Source organism: Cavia porcellus, unplaced genomic scaffold (genome assembly GCF_034190915.1).
Source record: "Cavia porcellus strain 051 isolate PalLab524CR breed Dunkin Hartley unplaced genomic scaffold, mCavPor4.1 scaffold_1, whole genome shotgun sequence".
Taxonomy (NCBI): Eukaryota; Metazoa; Chordata; class Mammalia; order Rodentia; family Caviidae; genus Cavia; species Cavia porcellus.
In genome coordinates this window covers 63,705,316-63,728,825 of record NW_026947484.1, presented here as the reverse complement: position 1 = coordinate 63,728,825, position 23,510 = coordinate 63,705,316, and the positions used below count along the sequence as shown (strand labels likewise).

The 23,510-nt window shown below is 47.8% G+C and overlaps 1 protein-coding gene across 1 annotated transcript; it reads left to right on the top strand.

Moving 5' to 3' along the window:
• The first annotated feature begins 13,807 nt into the window (after window positions 1-13,807).
• Window positions 13,808-22,796, top strand: LOC134476176 (uncharacterized). Its single transcript, XM_063249480.1, has 2 exons — window positions 13,808-14,368; window positions 19,758-22,796. Exon 2 carries the CDS (start codon window positions 19,825-19,827, stop codon window positions 21,697-21,699), a length of 1,875 nt encoding a protein of 624 aa, XP_063105550.1. The 5' UTR covers window positions 13,808-14,368; window positions 19,758-19,824; the 3' UTR covers window positions 21,700-22,796.
• Window positions 22,797-23,510: the final 714 nt, after the last annotated feature.

Sequence of the window (23,510 nt, the reverse complement as noted above, 5' to 3'; positions counted from 1 at the left end):
AAGTCCTTCAACAAAGAGACTTTCCAGCTGGAAGTAAGGGCTGCAGTGGTTCTTTAAGTCCCTTTATCTCAAAAACAACACCTCCTGTGCCTTCAATATTTAATGTGAAATCTGTGGATTTACATAGCTTACAAAATGCCAAGTGCTTATTATCTTTACAGTCTGCATGACAGGAATGTTCGTATTGCTTGATTCCACTGTCTAAGACAACAGGAATTCCTCCAGGTGCTAATGGCTTCAATAATCCACTAATTATGGACCCCCTCAGGTAGAACAATGTCATTAATCTGATTAAATTATTTATATTGCTGGAAAGCTAAACCTCATTAGGTCTTCAGGATTCTATTTGGCTCCCCAATATGGTTATACAAAAGGACAGAGCTGTCTTTTCTCCACTGCATTTCTCAGCAGAGAGAAATAAGCAAATAGGAAAGAAATAACCCTGTTATTCTGATGCAAGACCAGTACCCTTCCCCCAGGGATCCTGAAGCTATGTGGACTTTTCCCAACCCTTTTTTGTAACTCTGCTCCCCGCACTGAGGCCATCTTACCATGTTCAGTAGCAGGGCCATGGCCGTGGAAAGATTAAAGTTTTATCAGAGCCATTTGCTGAGAGAGGGGCTGTCTAAATTACAGAGAAGAGGCTCCTTGCTCCTGAGGAGAGCCCTCAGGAGCTCGTGAAATCCCTTTTGCTAAATGCGATACTCAAGTACATCAAGCAGACATCGCTTCCAGGTTTTAGCGGCATCCTCCCCCATTTTCATATCTGTGCTGGTGTCCCAGACATTTAGTTAGAGGCTAAAGGAGGCCCGGAGATGACATTAAACCTGTTCCCATTTGACGGTCTACTCAAACATGTGCCATCTACCCAAGCACTCTGTTTGAGGAGTAATCTGTAAAATGCTTTATAACTCATAATTTTAGAATGTCATCTATCATTTCTGTTTTACAGAAAAAGGTACTCACTGTAGACATATTTCTATATGACGAAATATAGGACTATCAAGAAATACATGTGTTTATAAAATGGAAATATAAAAAGCCTCAGAAGTCTTACATTTGACCTAATGCAGTTTTTAATTTTATTGACACCACCCTGAGTGGTTGTCCCATGTCTACACAAGTCTCTATTAAGTTTCTCACTTCTGAATTGTCCTTCTATTAGGGTTGCCAAAATACTGGGAGAAGCTGTGAGAGCCTTTTTCTCACAGTGCAGGGATTTCTTTTAATAGCTACGTGGTCACAGACACATAGTCAGTCCAACTCCCAGCTAAATTTAAGTTGTGTGGTGCCAGAAATAGAATTCATCATCATACGTTAACAAAAACCCCATCCTAATAGAGCACTCAGGGTTCCAAGCAACTCTATCTTCTTCTTGGACTCGCAGCTAGAAGGCAGCATGGAAATAACCCTTGCTCCATCGAGGCTGATCAACTGTAGCCTAGAAGCAGAGCCAGCAGCTCGCCCAACCACGGGAGTTTTTGCATTGCATTCAGAGAGACAGGTCAGGCATGGCCTGGGAGGAGGAGACCACAGCAAGCCGGCCTTCCCGGAGTCTTTTTGTCTGTCTGCCTGCCTGCCTGTCTGTCTGTCTGCCTGCCTGCCTGTGGGTCTGTCAGGAATTTTGGGGCAAGGTAGTGACATAACAGGTTCCTACAGCACCACATTTCTGCCTGGCCTGCTGGGGCTTTTCTGCCAGCACTGCCTGTGCAGGCCCCACTCCTCTGGCCCACCCAAGACCACCCCAAGGACCCTCTGCTTGGGGCTCTGCGGGGCCACACTGCAGTCTAGTTCAGCTCTGCCCATCCACAGCCCAACCTTCCTTCATGCTGGCCTTCCCAGAAGCCCGAAAGGAGCCTATTTCTGTTCAGTCTGCTCTCCAGGCAGCCTACCATGACCATGATGGTGTCACTATGAACCTGTGACCGCTGTATGTCCTTCCTGCTCGCTGCGCCCCCTGTCTCCTTTTTTTCTGTACCTGGGATTGAACACCCAGCCCTGCAGGGCACTGAGCCACGGCCCTCTTCGCCACCTTTTGTGTCTATTTATTTACCTCCAGTGCGTATCTGCAGCCCATGGCCACACTTCTCCAGGGGCCCTGGTGCTCACGGTACATCTGAATTCTGCTGCCCTACCCTGTCTCCCTCTCTCAGCCCTTTCCGACTTACACAAGTGCTATTTCCATTCTTTCTTTCAATTCTTTTTCAGTCCTTCTTCCTTCTCTTCCCCATCTCTTATTCCTCTTCCCACTTGAAAAAACTCTCTCTACTCACTCTTATCTTTTATTGTGTTCCTTACCTTTTATGTTTCCCCTGTAAGAGAAGCCTGAGACTCTTAGACTTGTATGTCTTCTTTGCAGTACCCAGGTGCCTCCATCCTCCCACAAAGGATTCGAGCTATTCCTCTGTCTGTGCAGGATCGCTCCACAGTATGCGAACAGTTTTATCATCCATTCATCTGTGGATGGGCATACAGACCACTTCCAAGAATTAGCTACTATGAATCGTGCTGCTGTCCATAGGGGTCTGATACTTCTTATTTTTAGGCAGGGTCTCACTAAGGTACCGGGGTGCCCAAGCTAGGCTTAAATTTACCGCCTTAAAGTGATTTTAGGGCTGGAGTTTTTCTGTTTGTTTGTTTTTTAACCAAATGGCCAGACTAGTATACAAAAAAAAAAAAAAAAAAAAAATGAGAAGAAATGAATCTAGTCCCAAAAGAGGGAAGACAAGCACTGGAGAGGCCACATGCAGATGCAGATCATTTTCTTAGCTGAGGGCTTCTCTGGGGACAGAGGAAGAAAGAATGTCAGTGATGCTTAGCCTGCAGTTACTGGGAAAATGGGCACAGGAGGGTGCTTAGTGCTTGGATCACCACGTGTTCATTTCAGCCTCAAGGTCTGAGGTGCTGTCAGATAGGTAGCACTGATTTCCTTTAGGTCTGCTATGGGCCAGGCTGAGATGAGGACAGGAACTCATGGTTCTGACCAGTCGTGAGCACTGTCATCAGGAGCCCAGCATGCAGATTAGAGAGATGTTAGCATTGGAAGTCTTTGAGAGAATTTCGCAACTGCATCAGGAACAGCTGATCCCAAACACTCGGTGATCTTGGTCAGGTCACTGGATGTGGAGTCTGAGACCCAGAATATCAGATGCAGGGTTTACCAAGTGAGGGTTGGCTCCTTGGTGAAATCCGCAGAGTGATGGGAAGTGGGACAGGAGAAGACTCCAGGGGAGGGCGCAGGTTCCTCCAGTGTGTCTGCTCTCCCAGCATGCTCTGGAGCATAAATAGCACCGCAGAACTGCCTTTCCTTGAAGCCCTAGGTTTCTACCCACATGTCCTTCATCTCTGGCCACTGGCTGCCCTTAGCTGGGGGCTGGGGTGGCCAGAAGTCACCTCCCAAGCCCATCCAGACAGGCAACTCCCTGAACCAACAGCAGTTACAACTCTGAAGTATGGGAGCCAGGCCCACAGAAGAGGCAGATAGACATGTGGACCCCCAAAGGGAACCTGGGGGACCCAACAGGGAGTGACACTGCTGCTGAGCAAATAGTGTGGGCAAGTTGATCTGCAGGCAGGACATGGGTGAGCAACACTGGGTCACATGCTGTCCCGGTGCGCCGCCCCTCCCCCGGGCTAGCCATGGCTCAGGCCCTGTCTTGAGATATCACTTGAGAAAGACCTCTGTCCTTGCCAGGGAGGACCCTGCAGGGATGTTGGCGGCCCTGAAGGGAAGTGGAAAGCAAAGGACAGAGCTCACACAGCCGATTCCCAAGGCTGTGCTTCCACAGACTGACCACACTGAACAACACCTTCACAATCACACTCTTTGGAAGTACCTGTGTGGTTTACATTATTCTTATGAGTCACCAGGAATGTGTGGCCATAGGTAAACCAGCTCCTAACATTCAGAAATGAGCTGAAAGATTTTGATTAAATTCCAGCTGCAGGGTCATAGCATGTAATCTGCCTAAGTGAAACATTCAGTTTACAATGGAGCCCGTCTTACCTACGGTAGATGGTATGAAAGTCCAGAAACTATTTCCAGTGATTACAGCACTGTCCAACCAAACCCAGCACCAAACATAGAAAGGGATATATTCAACCACCCAATCTTGTGTTACTTCCTTTCAAAGTATCTCAACTTCGCCTTGCTAAATGAGGGATTTGAACTGAGCAGTTCATTTGTTCCACAAGTTTCTACTGAGTCATTTACTACTAGAAAGTAAATTAAAAACCCAGGAGATAAGAGCAAACAAGTAAAATGTAGCTCAGAATCAAAAGAAGGAAGAGAAATGACAAACACAATGAAAAAAACAAAAGACCAAAGAGAAAACGCTAAGAAATCATTTTAGATGGGATTTTTAATGAAAAACCTCCAAGTAAAAGTAACATTAAGCTGAATCTAGAGAGTGTAAGGAGCCACATCAACGACACCCCAGATACAAGCAGCAGCTGGTACAAAGGTTCCCAAGTCAGGGTAAGAAAACAGCACGCGTGAGAAGCTGGGAGATAGAAATGCATGAGTATATCAAGCTAGTGGGCCAGAAGACACCACGTGACACGGAGCAGATCGTGGAGCTCAGGATAAAGAATTCGGATTTTACCCCATGAGCAATGGGAAGCCATCATGAGGTTTTTATCAGGCAAGAAACACTACCCACTTTACATGCTGGATCAGCCGGGAGGTAAATGAAGAGCTGACTGAGAGCTAAGAGTGAAATGTAGGAAGTTGCTGTTGTAACCCAGCAAGAGATGGTGAAAACCCACTTAGGGAGCTAGTAGTGACCACAGGCAAAAGTGGAGAAGAGCTGTCTGTTCGAAGTGGTGGCATATTCCTGATGTGGACTTCTTCAACTGTGCCTCTGAGGAAGATCATTGCTATCAAGTCAAGAATGGTATTTGGGATCCTAAGATGTACTACAAAATGATGGTGATGTTGTGTACCTTTAAAGACTAGTGAGTACAGTGAAAGCCATGGGACAGAGTGAAGAATTCATTTTGGTCAAATTAAGTGGATGAAGACACATCCAAGAAGCTACACGGTCAAAGCAGTTAAATGCGTACAGCTAGAGCTCAGTGGGACATTTTTCCACCTCGTATCATCATCGCTGTCAGGTAAGACACTCAAGAGCCTCCTAGAGAGCTTCTCCTGTTTCCAGCTTTTATTTTTAGAGGTTCATGTTTCCAGTACATAACGATTATACTCTTGTGAGAAGTCTATACACAAACATCACACGTCTTAGTTCTTTTTCATCTGCTTCCCTCCCCTCCCTCACACCTCCGTCTCTTGTTCCCCTGTCCATTTGCAAAAGATCTGCTTCCCTACTTGCTGTTATGTCTTTTGTTTTTCTCTTTAAATATTACATGGTTTCCTTTACATGAGAAAGCCAAAATATAAAGTTTCTTCATAAATAAACTGGGGATTATAACACCTGCTTTAGTGAGTGATAGGATTATGGGGGGGTCAAATGAAATAATGTGCAAAATTAACACTTTTCAAAATGCACAGAGAAATTAAATGTAAGAATGTGTGTGTGAATATTTATCACTTCAATGGAAAAACATAAAACCTAGTCTTTCTACTTGAACCCCTCTCAGCCTACACACACAAAGATCTCATACACCTCCTCGGTTACACCTGTCATGAACAGTTAAAGGACCAGAAGGCTTCTCGTGTAAGCCCATGAAGTGTAATTTGCTCTTGGTTACAATTCGTGTGTGTCTCTGTCTACCAGATGACTGCCATGTCTGAGAAGGTTTAAGAGGTTTATCTAAAGTAGTGCTGAGCGTTGACAGGAAAGAGGCAACCAACATGATTGCCAAACAGGTTCACCAGTGAGTGTCACACAGCAGCAAAGACTGAGTATTCAGCAGACAGGCAGGAGGGTCGGTAAACAGACACCCTTCCTTGTGCCTTACCTTTCTTTTTCCTACTAACCTAAGGAAAACTGTCCTCCAGCTGGGAACAGCTACTCCAAGTAGTTCCCCATGAGGAGTCTCTGTGTATATGAGAACACTCCTTTGTTCTCTGAGGAATATCCTTCCGGTAAAAGACAAAGTGAGCTTTGCCATTCCAGCAAGGCTGAGGAGCTCACCCTGTTTATACCGGGCTCTGTCTCAGAGAACAGACCTCCTGGAGTCACAATCAGAGCTAACCAATTCTCTGCACAAACTCATTCTGCAAATCAGGTGCTGGTGCCAACAGTAAAGACTGGCCAGAACGGGCACCAGGGTTTGATATCCATGAGCCAAAAATGCCTTCTGGATAAGGCAATTAAAGAAAGGAAACTTTCTGGAAGCTGGTCGTGGCAGCAAGCAATGTTTGTGTCAAACACAGGCTCAGTCAGTTGGACTTCGTTTTTAAGTTGGGTGAAAGATAAAAACATCACTGCAGCTATTGCAATATAGTGACATTTTCGGAAATATAATAATCTTTATCTTTGCACTGATGATACTTTTCAGAAGTACAGAAAGCAAAATATGGTCAGAGAAATGTTTGAATTTATCAAGTTCGGCTTTTTAAAACTGTGATGTTTAATTAACTTCATCACTAACCCAGAGCCGGTCAGGACTGAAGTCTTATTTTCATACCAACTGCTGGAGCTGTTTTGGTGAAGAATGCTGGGTTTCTTTTTAAATGTTAGACTACAGAACTTGAAACAGGACATGGAAAGCCTCCTGAACAGAGGGCGATGTGAGGAGTTGTATTGTAGAAAGGATGGGTCACTCCTTTCAGAGAGCAATTTCCCACAATATTTTTTTAGATCCTTAGCAATTTTGAGGGTGAGGCACCAACTCTGACCATCGTCCCTACCTTAGTGATTCCTGCAGTGAAGCACAGGGACCTTCTGTTTGTGTTTCTATTTCCTCCTTTCTGCAGTTGTACACACATTATGATGAATACTGTACGTCAGGACAGTTGTACCCCCATCTGAGCTAGAAATAAGAGTGTGTATTCAACGATAGCGATCTGTTTCTAATTTTCAGTTTAGCTCACAGTTTTGCACTGCCTGCCCAGAATCACTGCTCTTGAGGCCTGAAACAGCAAAGGAGCCCATTCTGGCCCAGACTGAAGGAAATGAGCCCTCCCTTTGAAGGACTCCCTTGGGGAGCCAGGCTTGGGCTGAGCCAAATCCAGATCCTCACCTGTAGCATGAGCTGGGCTGCTGTCAGAGCGTGCCCAACCTCTCCACCCACCAGTCTGGGCTCCCCCAAACTGGAGCTGCTTCACTGTATCCAGAGCCATCCTGACTCAGCTTCCCAGCCTCAGGCTGATGGTGCAAGCCCTTGGTACTGTACTGGCTTTAACCTAGGTCATGAGCCCACTAGGTTTGTGTTTTACACTGGAGAAATACATGTCACAGGACCCTTAACTCTCTTAGCTTACACAAAGCACAGTTTTTAACGCTCAGCTGAAGTATTCCGGAAGGAATCGTGAACTAAGCAAAGGGACCCCTTGAAGGCACCTCATGAGCAGAGCCATCAGGCAGGATCTGGGGCCAGAGGTCCTTCCCCAGAACTTTGTGGACCTCAGCTTTCCCACGGCTCACGTTCTGAAGCCTGCGCTGGCCCAGCTGCCTTGCACGGAGCTCACACATGCATGGCCTCCCTGAACTCCTCCCTTTCTGACTAGCAGTTCTCATCGCAGTTGGTCCTGGCTGGCCCTCTCTGGAGACTCTGTCATTGATATTGTGTCTTGAGCTTGAAGTTTGACTTTCAGAAAAAGGATATTCTCATTTTCTTCAGCTTTTTGGGCAAAAAATACACAAATAAAAACATATTCCTCTCTGGAGCTGCAGGAGCCTCGGGGAGCAGTCAGACTCTCCAGGAGCCCTGCAGATCCCTGCCTCTAGGCCAGGCGCTGGGCAGCCTCGTGGAGTCCCATCCTGCGGCGCAGACCTTTCTTCCGCAAGCCAGGAACGAGGGGCTCCGTGAGCTCGGCCTCCACGGGATACACTCATTACCATGACGCTGGCAACCCTGGTGATGTAATAAGGGGAAAGTAATGCATTTAGACGAGACGGCAAATAAACACCGCCGGGGCACAAAACAGGCCCATTCATCAAGGTGTTTATACTTACAGGGCAGTAAAGGAAAAGTATTTACTTAAATCCCAAACATTTCTCCGAATGAACAGTTTGACCTCAGATGTGTGTCGCAGCTTCATAGAAGAATGCAGCTCTATGTGTTTTCCTTTTCTCATGAATACGTGCTACACGGAGAGAAAATAAATAAGTAAAGACCAAGGCGGGGAAGTGGAGACCTGAGGAGAATTAGTTACTTACGCTTTCCAGTGGGCAGCAGTAAGGACTGCAGAAAGCGCAGGGCCCTCAGATCTGCACCTCAGCTATGCTGGTAAACACGCGGCCACACGGTTAGTGACGCGTCCTTGGGCCAAGGGACTCAGCCACTGCTGCTTCCCCACACAGACTCCTGTGTGCACTGACATCTCCTCATTTTAGGGAGCAGCAGTGGCTGCCTCGTCTTTTTAATGATCATTTCCTACCTCTGAACAAAGTGTTAAATTTGCTATTGATCCTGCATGAAAATAACTATCTAGCCTGAGCCCTGGAAAATTTTATCAGACTTTACAGGTCGAATTGCTACTTTTGAAGGTAAAATTCCTTCCATTACTTGGAGCTGTATTCAACTGTCTCCTCATACCGCTCCTAGAATTGTTATTTTCAGTTTCTGATTTTATGTGAATAAAATTTATTTCTTCTATACCAGAAGCACTGGGCTGGATACTGAGGAAAGCAGGAAAGTGGACCTGACCCAGTTCTTGCCTCAGGAATGTGGCACTGTCCAGGGAGTTACAGACGAGCTGTAGGTGCCCTGGTTGTCAGGGGAGGCAGAGTGAAATTCAGGTGCAGGTGAGAAGCAAGAGCCCAGAGCCTTGGAAGGCTCCTTCCTCGTTGGGAGGACCATGGGCTGCTTTCAGCACAGGGCAGAAGGGTCAGTGCGGGCACAGACGGGGGTGGGGGGGGCACTGGGACAGTGGGACAGCACAAGAGAGACAGAAATAGGAAAGCACAGAGAGCAGTGACCCCACAGCAGGAGGCAGCAGTTCCCAGGAGGGGAGGAAGCCGGGGTAGAACTGAGGACTTGGAAAGCAAGGACAGAGGGTACCTACACTTTAGGGACAAGTGAGGAGAAGTGAAGATCTCTGAGGGCTGCAGTTCAGAGAGCGTGGCAGGCAGTGTCAGACAGGCCATGAGGAAGCGGCGGGAAAAACCAGCTCTGGGCTCAGTGCGGTACTGAGGTGATCACGGCCTTCCCCAGAGGGAGGTGGCAGAGACTCTCCTGTACCGTTTCTCACTGAACCGGTCTTCCACTTCCTTGCTGGCTACAGGAATCAGGAAAGCAAAAATCCCTGCAGATGCCCTGGCTGACCATGAGGGAATTCTTTAGTCTAAAATGCGAGGTACAGATTCCAGAGAACTGTAAAATTGGGAGGGGCCTGAGGTCCCTGAAGGTCAAGAAGGTCCTGTTGATGTCAGGCTGGCTCTACACTTCTATTCTGAGAAAAACCAGGACACGCCCGAACCAAGCACTGGGAGAAAGTTAAGCCTTAGGAGGAGACTTACCCATTTCCTTAGAGTAGAATTTTTGTCTTATATGCTCTTTTATGCTAATCAAAGAGTTATCAACTCATACTTGGGCCACGTGGAAAACCACCTTAGATAAGTATTTTCACCCTTTTAAGATCCTTGCTTTCATTTTTCTACTGCATTGGTACCAAGCAGTGCTATTTCAATTAATATCAGCTAATAAGAGAGGATTATACAGGAATGACATATTTATATCAAATGAAGCCCAGCAAAATCTGGTGGGCTACATGAATGATTATTTTCTAATGGATGCATTAAAGGAACAGAGAGACTGAGCTTATAGTATACGGAACCTAAGACTTGGAATCACGCTGAGAGCACCAACTCAATTTTCTTAAATCAGTGTGGAATTTGGACTTTATGGGCCTAGCAATTTTTTGATATTTAATTTGTAAATCTGTTTTGACTTTATAATGGTTTACTATTTATATGCATAAAGAGCTCACACTTAGTTATATTTAGACAAATGTAAGTACCATTATCTTAAAATGAGATAAGCTAATTTGCTGGAAGGAGAATGAGTTAAATTTTCCCACAGAAGTGGGCCAACATACAGTGGTCCTTACTCAAAATCAGTCCTAGAACATGCATTTTGGCTTCTGACTTAAAGCTTGCTTCTCTGGGTGAATGCATGCTGACTATTAGCTTAAATTACCAGAGCAAAGAGAGCACACATTTATTTCACATGCTGAGAGGCTAGCCTATTCATTTTTAAAGTATTAAACTTCTAAATTAAGATAGACAATTAAAAATTTGATCTAGTATCTATTTGTATGTTGCACTGAACTGCTTTATTTACTGTGTGATATAACTAGATGGCCCCTCTTTGCAGGTCATAAAATAAAACAGCTGAACTTAGATTTTGAGAATGCTTATTACAGAATAAATTTTTCAATGTTCTTCAATTTTTCTTTTACTTCCTCCTAATTTCACTAACAGGTAAAGTCAGAGAACATATTACATTCTTATAACAGTTAAATGGGCAAATAAATCCCAGGTATGCATCACCCGTGGTACCGCACTGTTTTTAGCATGGTTGATGTGAAGTTCAGTGGGATTTCCCTTGCATTAATCAGGCACCAGTTCTGCCTAGGGTAATTAGCCCCAGTGTTCATATCCCAGCCCCTGTGTGAATCTGGCAGCCCTGTCGGCACAGCACACTTGCGCTCTTGAATATCAGGTGAACAACTCACTGATACCCTGAATTATGTTAAATATATTTAGTAGTGTTTCTGACTTAAGCTCAAATTAGAAAATATTGAGGTTACTTCTCTCTTGCTCACAAGAAAATATATATAATTTCCCAAGAACTTCACCAACTACCAGCTAAGTTGTTTTTACACTTCCCATCGCAGAAGAACCACTCCTCAGTAGATGGAATATACATCTCCACTGCATGGATTTGGAGACAGAAACACAGAGGGAACAGGACGTAGTGTACTATGCTTAAGCTGTAAGATGCCACCACTTGTCACTTGTCTTCATTTCCTCCTTGTTAGAGGAGTACAGGTAGAGAATGATCAACTGTAGGATAGGAAAAAACACTAGAAAATATTAGAATAACATATAAATGGTGTGGTGGTACATTTCTGTAATCCCAGCACTCAGGAAAAAGTAAATATATAAATGTTAATGTTAAAGTTTAAAAATGGGTATGGAAATGTTTAAAATAAAAGCTATTGAATGTTCTTCCCTAGCACAAATACAGAATGTGAGCAATGCCAAATAATCACAGCCTTCTAAATGAAGAGGTTCTAGGTTTCTGCTCCCCTGTCTGACTCAGTCATGCTCTGTCAGCACTTGGGGCACTCTGGTGCTTCTCTGCCATATCAGCAGTTTCACAGTAAGAGAGCCATCACACAACGAAGTCCAGAATGCACAGAATACTCAAAGCAACTCATCTCTGCCAGCTTCAACCTTTCTTCTTGAAGCACACTGCAGTAACTATTCTTTCTGGATTCCAGTGTTTCATACTGAGCAAATTAAAGCAGTTTCCCATCAACTCCTCCATCCCTGCTCTTGAATAAAGGCAGCTTATGCTCAACCACAGCCAATGACACACTCTTAGAATCAGTCCTAGAAGATGCCAGCTTCTGAGCAAGGGCTAGTAAGGTTTCCCAAGTCCTCTTCTCCCTCCAGAATGTCTTTCCCACCCACTACCTGAGTGTCAGACACAGCATGAGCAGTTCATACCTTTGCAGTGAAGCTCTTCCCCGAACAGCCCTGCTACATTGTGGATTGTGAGGACAGAGTATCGCCCTGAAGGATGCAGCAGAATAATCAAAGCAAAGTCAGCCTTTTGCTCCAGAACATGCGGTTTGGTAGGTGAAGTCACAAACAAATGTATCTTGGAAAATCATCCTAGGCCACTCTAGCGTTTGTTACAGCTTCAGATTCAATGCAGCAACCTTGGTACCCAACTAAGCATTCAAACACAATGAAATGCTTTGGTCGGTTTTGTGTCCTGAAAGAATAGGACCAGAAACGGGTAAACTTGAAGCCGTTAGGATGGAAAGAAAAGCCGAAGCCAGAAACCTGCCTCAGGGAGGCTCTGGGAGTCCAGAGTTCCTCACAAAGAACTGGACACCAGGAGGAGTAAGGCCAACTCCACACAGAAGATGTCTCTAAATGACTTTCTCATTTATCCTAAGGTAAACTCGAGCATTGAGAATTTCCAGCCTGTAAGGTTTTTTTCTGACTGTGTAAAACAGTGGTTCCTCAAAAAGTTAAGCAAGAATTGTCAGATAACCCCCAATTCCACTCCCAGATGCATAGAACTGAGAACTGCATTCAAACAATGCTCACAGCAACACTACACACAGTGATCAAAGGATAAGAATAACAAAATTCCTGACCCTGGGGAGTGGAAAGAACCCTGATGGCATATCTGCACAATGGAGAAGTACTCAGCCCTTAAAATGTGTGAAGTTCTGATGATCACACTGTGTGCATGGACCCAAAAACATCATGGTAAGGGAAAGATGCCACAGGACACAAAAGGTCATGTACTGTGTGATTCCATCTATGTGAGCTGCCCATTATAATCTGATTCCCTGGGACCCAAAGCACCCTGGCTGACAGGGAGGAGAAGGCCAGGAGCACTTGGGAATGAGGTGCTAAAGAGAAGGAAACTCCTCCAGAAAAATGCGCAAGTCCTGAAATGAGACGGCTGTGATAGAGGCACAGCACCGCAACTGTGCTTGACTGAGTTCTGCACAGTAAGACTGGTGAAACAGCAGATTTTGTGCTTGCAGCTGCAACGCAGCACTTATGATCCTATGCCTCCTGTCCAGGAACCCTGGAGAAGTGTGTTCCCCTGGAGGTTTGCCGGTGTTTCTGGAGCCCACCCTGCCCGTCTGCACTGAATTCACAGATACTGCTGAGCTGTGTGGCCAGGAAAGATGCCAGGTGCAACATCTCAAGTTACCCTGTGTCCTGACAAGAAGACTGGTGAGAGGAAAGTGGCACGAAGGTCTGAGCAGAGTGGGTCCCTAAATGTCACCAGGCGATTAGCTTCCTCCAGGGCCTGGCAGGCAGAGGCTGCAGCATGTCCCTTCCGAGTTAAAGCTGAGCCAGCAAAGAGGCGGACTGCAAAGCAGACCAAATGCCAAAGGACATTCTCCTCCGAGCAGGCACCACGGACTCGCTGGGTCAGCCAGGAAACAAAAGTGCCCATCTCCCCAGCACACCCGCCCAGCTCTGCCTCACTTGCTCATCACTGACAATGCAGAAATATGAAAACATGCGGCTATTTTCTGGGGAATTCAGAGAATTTCCTAACTGCCTAATTATGGGTCCAAAGCATTCAGCTAAAAAGCTTGAACAATGAAAAGAAGATGCTGTTCTGAGGGGACACTGTCTCCTGACAGACAGTGCCTCATTCTGTTCCCTGCAGTCCACAGCAGCGAGCTTTGATTAGTGCTCATCACAGCGATGCTTTCTGCCCCTAGCTTAGACACTCAGACATGCAGAAGCACTGAGCGCACACGTGGTAGATGCAGCAAAATTCACGTCTGTAAACATATTTAGCACAGTGATAAATAAAAGGCCACTCATCTTCATGTTTGTGATTGTTTTACAATGCAAGATTATTGGGCATAAGTGGTGAGTTTTCCCTTCTTTTTCTTTTGGGCATCTGTATTTAGGCAGTTATGCATTGTGATGCTTTTTGTTTGTGAACATTATACAGTGTTGGGAGCTCGACCGAATGATATGAGGCCTGTGGTGAGGAGTGAAGCCTGAGCTAGATTGCCCCTCCCGTCGACCGAGTGATATGAGGCCTGTGGTGAGGAGTGAAGCCTGAGCTAGATTACCCCTCCCATCGAGTATGCCAAGATGGCGCCCATTTCCTGCTCCCTAGCTAGTAAACAACACGCCCTGTAAGCTAGTCTGCCCAGCAACAGCTGACGCTGGCCAATCAGCTCGTCTTGCCTACTTTGATGTGATTGGTCGATGTGTCCATATATATGCTGACACCACCCCTGGGGAGAGAACACACACCAAGAGAGGGACTGCTGAGAGAAGCACACAAGGAGCCGTAGGGAACGGACCAGAGGAGGCTTCCCTCAGGCGGGATCCGAGATCCCGGAACAGGGCGTACGGAGAGAGAAAATAAATCAGAGGCTATCCGCCGACTACTCGTGTCGTGTGTTTTTTCCTGCCGGCCGGGATCGACACCGACATTTGGTGGCCCGTACGGGGAACTGATCACCCCCGAGGCGAGGCGGACGACGCTCCAGTATTGCTCTGCAGGACAGGTGAGTAGGGGATAAACCTGGGCTCTGGGTGGCGCGCACCTACAGGGCTTTTTAGACTCCCCTCAAGCTCACGTGTATGTGGCAGGTTAGCCTCACACGGTGAGAACGGACTCCTCAGTGACAGGCATGGGCAACTTACCCACTAAGAGTTCCAAGTCACTGGTAAGAGCGGTGAAAGACCTGCTCAAGATTTCAGGTATATCAATGAGCTCCAAGACACTTACGGAGTTTCTCCAACAAGTAGATGAGGCGGCACCCTGGTTCCTGCCGACGGGGCACTTGTCCCTACCTTGCTGGGAGAAATTAGGTAAGGATTTAGAAAGAGCAGAAGAGGAGCGCCGACTCCCACTTTCGGTTCGGCCGCTCTGGGAGATGATTCATTCATGCCTCAAAGGGGAGAGGAATGGGGCTAAGAATAACACAGATGGGCTCTCTCAGGCCCGCCGAGCTTTTGAAGGGGCCCGTTCGGAGTCCTCCCGAGAGGGGTCCGTCGCAGGGAGCGTGCGGAGGCGCTCGCGAGAGCGAGGCAAGAGAGAGGTACCCCCTGCCTCGGATTCCTCGGGCTCAGATACCTCGGAAGGCGAGGACAATGAGGCAAGTGACCCCCCTAATCCCTTTGCAGCTTTACGTAGAGACCTAGTCAAGATGCAGACAGACCTAGAGAAGGGAAGGAAACTCCTGAGCACTCCCCAACGGAAAGCCGTAGAGCCTTCCGCGCCACCCTGGGAGGTCCCAAACACCGGTTCCTGTGGTGAGATGGCGGCCTGGGGCCATCCTCCGTCACCCCCCCCATGGAGGGAGTGGCCTGGACCGTTGTCACATGTAGGGCCACCATCTTGTCTGCCTGGCGACCCGCCATCTTGTGCCCCAAAGACTGGTCGGCCATGTTACAAAGAGATACAATTTTGTGATAGGGAGGGACAGACATCTCATGGGGAGGCACCACCCTGTGAAAAAATGCCAAGGTCCCAGGGAAGGTATTTTCGTAGATGGACATTTAGAATGGAACAGATTCCTCAAGGGGCGAATGAGTATGAACAATGTGGGCTTTATCCGGTGCTCCTAGCGCAAGGCCAAGGACCCAATTACTGGGAACCACTGGAGATCAAGCAAATTAAGGAGCTTAAAAATGCGGTTGCCACATTTGGCCCTACTGCTCCTTACACTATAACTATGTTGGAGAATTTGTCTGCCGGTGGCTTTCTGACGCCCAGTGATTGGACCCAACTGGCTAAAGCCTGCCTGGCCCCCGGGGCTTTTCTGGATTGGCGCGCCTGGTATACTGAGTTTGCCGCCGAACAGGCTGAAAAAAATGCGGCTAGGGGCCATAGGGGGCAAAATGAGGATATGCTTATGGGTAAGGGTCAGTACGCTCAAGATCAAACTAGATTCCCTCCAAATGTGTATGAACAGATACATAACATAGGCATCCGCGCCTGGAAGCAGGTAAACAACACAGGGGTGGCCTCACAATGCCTCTCTAAAATTGTTCAGGGCAACACAGAACCTTTTGTGGATTTTGTGGCCAGAATGCAGGAGGCAGCTGACAGACTCTTTTCAGATCCGAGTGCTGCTGCTCCTCTTATTAAACAGTTAATCTTCGAACAATGCACCAAGGACTGCAGGGCAGCCATAGCACCCCATAAAGGTAAAAACATAGAGGCGTGGATTAAAATTTGTAGAGAAATAGGGGGGCCATTATCCAACTCAGGCGTGGCTGCCCTTTTAGCCGCCGCCTTACAACAGACAGGGCCTCAGAAGACCAATCACCCTGGTAAGCCCAGGGGATGTTTCCAGTGTGGGGATCCCAGCCATATAAGGAAAAACTGCCCCAAGACCGGACAGGGGGAGTTTATATCCAAGAGACAGGAATCAGACAGACGAACGGGAACCTGCGAAAGGTGCGGTAAAGGTTCTCACAAAGCAAAAGATTGCAGATCTATTTTTGATGCCCAGGGGAACCGTATTAGTGGCAGGGAGACTACGGAACCAAAAAACGGCCAGAGGGGGCCCTCCTTACGGACGGGCCCCCACTCCCTAGACAGGACAACACAAGATGGCACCCCCCCACAGGGGCCACCCCCGGGCCAGCAGGCGTGGACCTCTGTGTCGCCTCCAGACTCCTATTAACACCCGATATGGGCGTTCAGGTGGTTGAAACCACCTCCAAAGGACCACTACCCGACAAGCTAGTTGGTTTAGTGATTGGACAGTCCTCCACAGCCCTCCGGGGCCTTACCGTGATCCCTGGAGTTGTAGACCCAGATTATTTAGGAAACATCAAAATCATGGTACAATCTCATATAGGGACCATAGTAATTGATGAAGGGGATAAGATAGCACAACTTTTACTGTTCCCCAGTCTCCATGAGAGACCCCGGTCCGGTCAACGGGTTAGAGGGGGTCAGGGACTTGGCTCCTCTAAGGAAATTTTTGAAGGGCTTCATATGACTCTTGATAAAAGGCCCATGCTATCGCTCAGGATTAACGGAAAAAAGATAACAGGACTCCTAGATACAGGGGCAGACCGTTCCATCGTCTCCAAGAAAGACTGGCCCCCTAGTTGGCCTACCAACACAGCTGACAACACACTCCAAGGATTGGGGATAGTGGCTGCCCCCCAGGTTAGTGCCGTGACCCTGCCTTGGGGTGATGAGGAAGGTCACCGAGGACATTTTCAACCTTTTGTCTTGCAGCTGCCAGTATCCTTGTGGGGAAGAGACGTTCTCACCCAGATGGATGTCACTCTTACATCCACCTGCTCTCCCCAAGCCAAAGGGATACTCAAAAATCAGGGATATGTCCCCGGCAAGGGCCTGGGCGCAGCCCTGCAGGGCCGGACATCCCCCGTACCTGTAGAAAAAAGGGAAGGTAGACACGGGTTGGGTTTTTCCTAGGGGTCACTGAGAAACTTCTCCTGCCCGCTCCAATTAAGATCACCTGGAAATCTCAAAATCCAGTTTGGGTGCCTCAGTGGCCCTTACCCAAGGAGAAGCTTTTAGCATTAACTGAGATAGTCAAAACCCAGTTTCAGGCGGGACACGTAAAGCCGTCAACCTCCCCTTGGAATACCCCTGTCTTTGTTATCAGGAAGAAATCAGGCAAGTGGAGGCTGCTCCATGATCTGAGGGCTGTCAACTCACAGATGCAGCCCCTGGGGGCGATCCAGAGGGGACTACCAGCCCTCTCAGCCATCCCTCGGTCCTGGCCAGTCTATGCCATAGATCTTAGAGACTGTTTTTTCTCAATCCCCCTGCATCCAGAGGACACCCACAGATTCGCCTTTACCCTACCCACCATTAACCAAGAGAGTCCTGATCAGAGATACGAGTGGGTTACATTACCCCAGGGTATGGCCAACAGTCCCACCATGTGTCAGATGTATCTTGATTTTCTACTGGCCCCCTTGCGTGAAGCCTTCCCCAGAATTAGATGTATTCATTACATGGATGATTTGCTAATCAGTGCAAAAGATGTGACTGAGTTGGAGGATATGCTTGGCCAATTGGTCAGGGCCCTGAAAAAGGCAAATTTACATATTGCCCCTGACAAGATTCAGGGAGGAGACATAGTGACCTACCTGGGCACCAAAGTCTCCCCCACATCGATTTCTCCACAAAAGGTAACCATCAGAACAGATAGCCTAAGGACCTTGAATGACATGCAAAAGCTACTGGGAGATATAAACTGGATCAGACCTTATTTACACATCCCTAACTCGGACTTAAAGCCCCTGTTCGACCTCCTGAAAGGAGACCCGGATATTGCCTCCCCCAGGGAGTTCACCCCGGAAGCCAGAGTTGCTCTGAGAAAGATAGAGGAAGCCCTAAGTACAGCTGCATTGCGGAGAATTGACTCAGAACAGCCTTTTGAGGTCTGCTTGTTGCAGACCGTTTCTCAACCTACGGCAGTGATTTGGCAAAAGGGACCACTTTTGTGGGTGCACCCTAAGGTCTCACCTGCCAAGATTATCGAACATTATCCGGAAACGGTCGCTTCCCTGGCCTTGGAGGCACATGACAGGGCTATCCAACATTTTGGCTCTGCACCCCATGCTATTCGGGTACCTTATACCGCTTCTCAAATAAAAATCCTGACTGCTTGTATAGATACGTGGGCCATCCTGAGATGTGTTTTTCTTGGGGAGATAGACAACCAGTTCCCCAGGGACCCCATACTACAGTTTGTTACTCAACATCCGGTGATATTTCCAAAAATCACCGCGTCCACACCACTTACTCCTGCAACAACGATCTATACGGACGGGTCAAAAACCGGGATAGGGGCTTATGTGGTCTCAGGTATGCCTCCGATCAGCATACAATTTGAACCAGATCAACCACAGGTGGTAGAGTTACAAATTGTACAAACCGTCCTCGAGAAGTTCCCAGGGGCCCTTAATATTGTTTCTGATTCAAAATACGTTGTTAATGCCATGCAGGTCCTTGAGACTGCGGGCCCGATTAAGCCAACCTCCAAAGTGACTAATTTGTTTTTGTCTATCCAGACTCTGCTGATAAATAGACACAACAAAATATACATCACTCACATAAGAGCACATACGCGCCTGCCAGGGCCCATGGTACAGGGCAATGCGGCAGCTGACGTGGCCACTCGCCCGTTGTGGATACTCAATATGTTATCTTCAATAGAACAAGCCCGTCTGTTTCATGACAGATTTCATGTCAACGCCAGGACGTTAGCCAACCAGTACCACATTTCCAGGGCTGACGCGCGGGACATCGTACGGTTATGCGGCTCTTGCGCCACATACACACCCGTCGTATCAACGGGAGTTAACCCCAGGGGATTGATTCCTGGCGACACTTGGCAAATGGATGTCACACATATGATAGAATTCGGATCTCTTAAATATGTTCATGTCTCTACGGACACCTGCTCTCATATTATATTTGCGACTGCTGAAACTGGCGAAAAGGTGTCTCATGTAATCAATCATTGCCTGACAGCTTGGGCCGCATGGGACAAACCAAAAATATTAAAAACTGATAATGGACCAGCTTATACAAGCAGAGCCTTTAATGAGTTCTGTGAAAAAATGGGGGTACAGTTAAAACATGGCATCCCATACAATCCCCAAGGTCAAGGAATTATTGAAAGGGCTCATAGGAGCCTTAAAGATATTCTACAAAAACAAAAAGGGGGAATAAGTCAGGGCCTGCCCCCAAAGGCACGGCTCTCCATGGCACTGTTCACATACAATTTTCTGAACCTGAATAACAACAATCACTCCCCGGCCATGGAACATTGTAATCCATCTCCTGGCAATAGGGGATGGGTGAAATGGAAAGATGTCCTGACGGGACAATGGATGGGCCCGGATCCAGTAGTTAGCTGGAACCGAGGTGCGGTTTGTGTTTTCCCGCAGGAACCAGGACGAGAACCATTGTGGGTCCCAGAACGGCTGACGCGTGTGGCGAATCCAACGAAACATAATGCAGGAGACACTCCAAAACTCAACGGCAGCGGACAGCCTAATCAAGATCGGTCCGACCAGGATATTGCTGCTCGACCGAGGAATACCGTATGACTTATGGGACACAGTAATGATTATGCTCTCGATAGTAATTGGCTCTCTTTTAGGGTACGGTGCAGCCAGAGTGGCTAGGCCACGCCGCCTTCCGGCAGCCCCCTTCCTTCTGGTTTTGATGCTCACCACCACTACTGAAATAGGAGCAGACTTGGTGTGGGCAGCAATACATCATCCGCCAGCGCTAGCCGCTATCTCCACCACAGCCCCCTCTCTCCCAAAGTTGTATGCAAAAAACTGCTCCGCCAGATTGCCTTGCATACCAGATATACCGTTAACCATCAGACCCATACGTTTTGACCTTCCCATCACCAATGACGTGGTCATTTTTTCCACTAATAGTAACCCCTCGTGTCACCGGGGATCCTGCGTTAGCTTCCTGCCCCTCCTTGTAAAATGGTACAATACCTCCCTGACGGTGAGGTTGTCTGTCCCATCCCTGCATTCGCCTGGATGTTTTAAAGCTGGCACACTTAGCGGCGGAGTCATCACTTTTAACTCAACCTGCAAACCCCGAGCAGCCATGCACACCCGTCCCGATTTCCCCACATGCCCATACCGTGTGTCCCCAAGCCGAAAAAGACAGATGGTGGACCTGTCACAACTTTCATGGCAGCCCTGTACTGTCGACGGCGTGGGAGTGACTCATCTAAACATGTCTTGGTGGTCCCGGTTCTCTCCTCCATCCGGTAGTAACAACATATTCGCGTTGACCTGGTGGGAGTCCTACCTGAGAGTGAACAACAAGTGGGCAATAAGCTTCCCCTTCCCCCTTAATGAAAATTGGTTGTGCCTCTCCACCGGAGCCTGCATGGACTTAAGACCCATGCTCGCTATTAACGCTTCTGCCTCTAATGGAACCACCAATGTCACCCTTAATTCTGAGGCTGCATGCGTAAAACCGCCCTACTTATGGGTATTCCCTGCTGACATCTCCTTTAAGTGCAGTAACCAACCATGCTTTACAGGGAACTGCTGGAATGGGTCTTTCCCGTATGCTATGTTGGCTCTTCGACCCCCACTGATGTGGGTTCCCTTTAACGAATCTGTTTGGGTTCATCCCGTCTATCAGCAGGACCAACTACCCATGCTCAGACGTAAGAGAGATTTTGGGATCACAGCGGCCCTGACAGCACTGTTCGTGACTCTGACTGCGACGGCTGTGACGGCTGCCGTTGCTCTGACCCAGTCTACGCTGACGGCTCAGGCCTTTACCAATCTTACGGACACCACCTCCCTGGCGCTGAGGGAGCAACAAGAAGTCAACCTCCTCCAGCACAACGCCATAATGGCGTTACAGCAGCAGATCGACCTAATCGCTCAGGAAGTCCAGGGACTCTGGGAGGTGGCTAACAATTTATGTGACGCCAGATGGGCATTCACCCAGTTGTGCGTTACCCCCATCCAGGTCAACCGTTCGGCTTACAGGCAATTTCAGGATTATGTTCTCACCACCTATAATTCTTCCTTTTGGAACGCTAGCGTGCGCCTGGATATGACTATCCGGCAGCTAGATCAGATAGAGGTGCCTATACTTACAGCCTCCTTTTTTGATGATGTCCTAAGCCAGATAGGCTCCTTCTTCAAACCTTCGTCGCTTCTTGCGTATGGGATCATTCTTGCTCTTGTGATTGTCACTCTCGTGACTCTTAGGTGCCTGCGGTCGATAAGGGCGACCCAAAAGACACATATGACATTGATGATGTTGCTGGCCCAGAGTCAAGGGGATTCCACACCTAGCGTTTTCTGGGCTCAGGCTAGAAAGGCACGGCTCCTTTAACCAGTACGTGGCTGCCCTCGCCATTATTCTTACGGATGTTCTAGTATTATTACGTACGTCTCCTTCCCCGTCGCGGCTGCGAACTTAGACTAGAAGGACCCCACGCTTAAGGCGTGTTCCCATTGATAATTAGAAAATAGTAATTAGTGATTGTAGTGAACGGGGATTATGGTTGGTAATTAGTGATTACGCGGTTCCTCAAATGTCACTCGGCTGACCCCTCCGTGTCTCCCCCAAGATATAAGCTTTAAGAGTTGAGTGGGCAAGCCAACGACGGGTAAGACGGGAGAAGTTCTCCTGATCAACCTAAGACAGGCTCTACTCCGAGGGTCCTCTAGGGAGTGAGAGTTATGGCATTGAGATGCGAGACCAAGGGTACTGCAGTGCCATCCGCCTCGAGGGTTGAGGGGAAGGCAGGAATGAATGTCTATATGCATCCAGGTTCGGTTCACAAAAGCCTGGCCCTGCGAAAAAATGAACCACTCACCTTGAGCATGGTCCTGGCGCAAGGATATGTACGAGACAAGGTGATGCACAGCAGGGTATAGACCTCTACATTCTCTCATGCCTCGGCCTGCGAAATAGGCCCACTCCCAGACACCTCACATGGACCCACAGACCACACTATCTTAATAAATAAAGAAGGGGGAGATGTTGGGAGCTCGACCGAATGATATGAGGCCTGTGGTGAGGAGTGAAGCCTGAGCTAGATTGCCCCTCCCGTCGACCGAGTGATATGAGGCCTGTGGTGAGGAGTGAAGCCTGAGCTAGATTACCCCTCCCATCGAGTATGCCAAGATGGCGCCCATTTCCTGCTCCCTAGCTAGTAAACAACACGCCCTGTAAGCTAGTCTGCCCAGCAACAGCTGACGCTGGCCAATCAGCTCGTCTTGCCTACTTTGATGTGATTGGTCGATGTGTCCATATATATGCTGACACCACCCCTGGGGAGAGAACACACACCAAGAGAGGGACTGCTGAGAGAAGCACACAAGGAGCCGTAGGGAACGGACCAGAGGAGGCTTCCCTCAGGCGGGATCCGAGATCCCGGAACAGGGCGTACGGAGAGAGAAAATAAATCAGAGGCTATCCGCCGACTACTCGTGTCGTGTGTTTTTTCCTGCCGGCCGGGATCGACACCGACAATACAGATTAAGATTTTGGAAAATTCATTCATAGGTCAATATTTTCATCACTCCCCCTTATTTTCCTACTCCAAGTTTGCTAGTATTTTTATGTTGTAAAAGAAAAAGTACAATAGTATTTTTGACCCAGTATTACATAAAGGATCATGTTTATAGAAACTCAGATCAATTATGGTTTCTATTCTATTTCCTCATAATCTTGGGGGATTTTTCCATGCAGTTGGGGCTTAACTTTCCACAGCTTTTCCCACTTTTTATCTCTGATAGCTACCAAGCTTTCTGGAGCTTGCTGGGGCTAATAGAGTAATATGCAAATCCAAAAAATAATTTTTAAGGGGAGAGAGCAGGGCTGGCTCTTCAGTATTTTAAAACTTTGGATGAACACACACATAAGTGTATATCTAACCCCACGAAGAACTGATTATAACACTCTAGTCAGCCGTTGTTTATAAACAGAAGACCCAGGATCTCAGGTGCTAATGTGGTAGGAAGCAGCCAGTCCTACTCAGGGAGCCACCTCTGGAGAGCCTGCGCTCTCTTCCTCTCCCTGCATCCTGGCTGCCCTGGGAGCAGCTTTCCTCTGCTCCCTGATTCTGCACAGCATTTCTGCCTCGGAGCCAGCCAACCAGTCTGCTTCCCCTTGCTGTGTTACCTAAGCTTCACTCC

Coding starts and splice junctions, on each gene's coding strand:
- LOC134476176 (XM_063249480.1), top strand. CDS start 19,825: ATGCAGGAGACACTCCAAAACTCAACGGCAGCGGACAGCCTAATCAAG.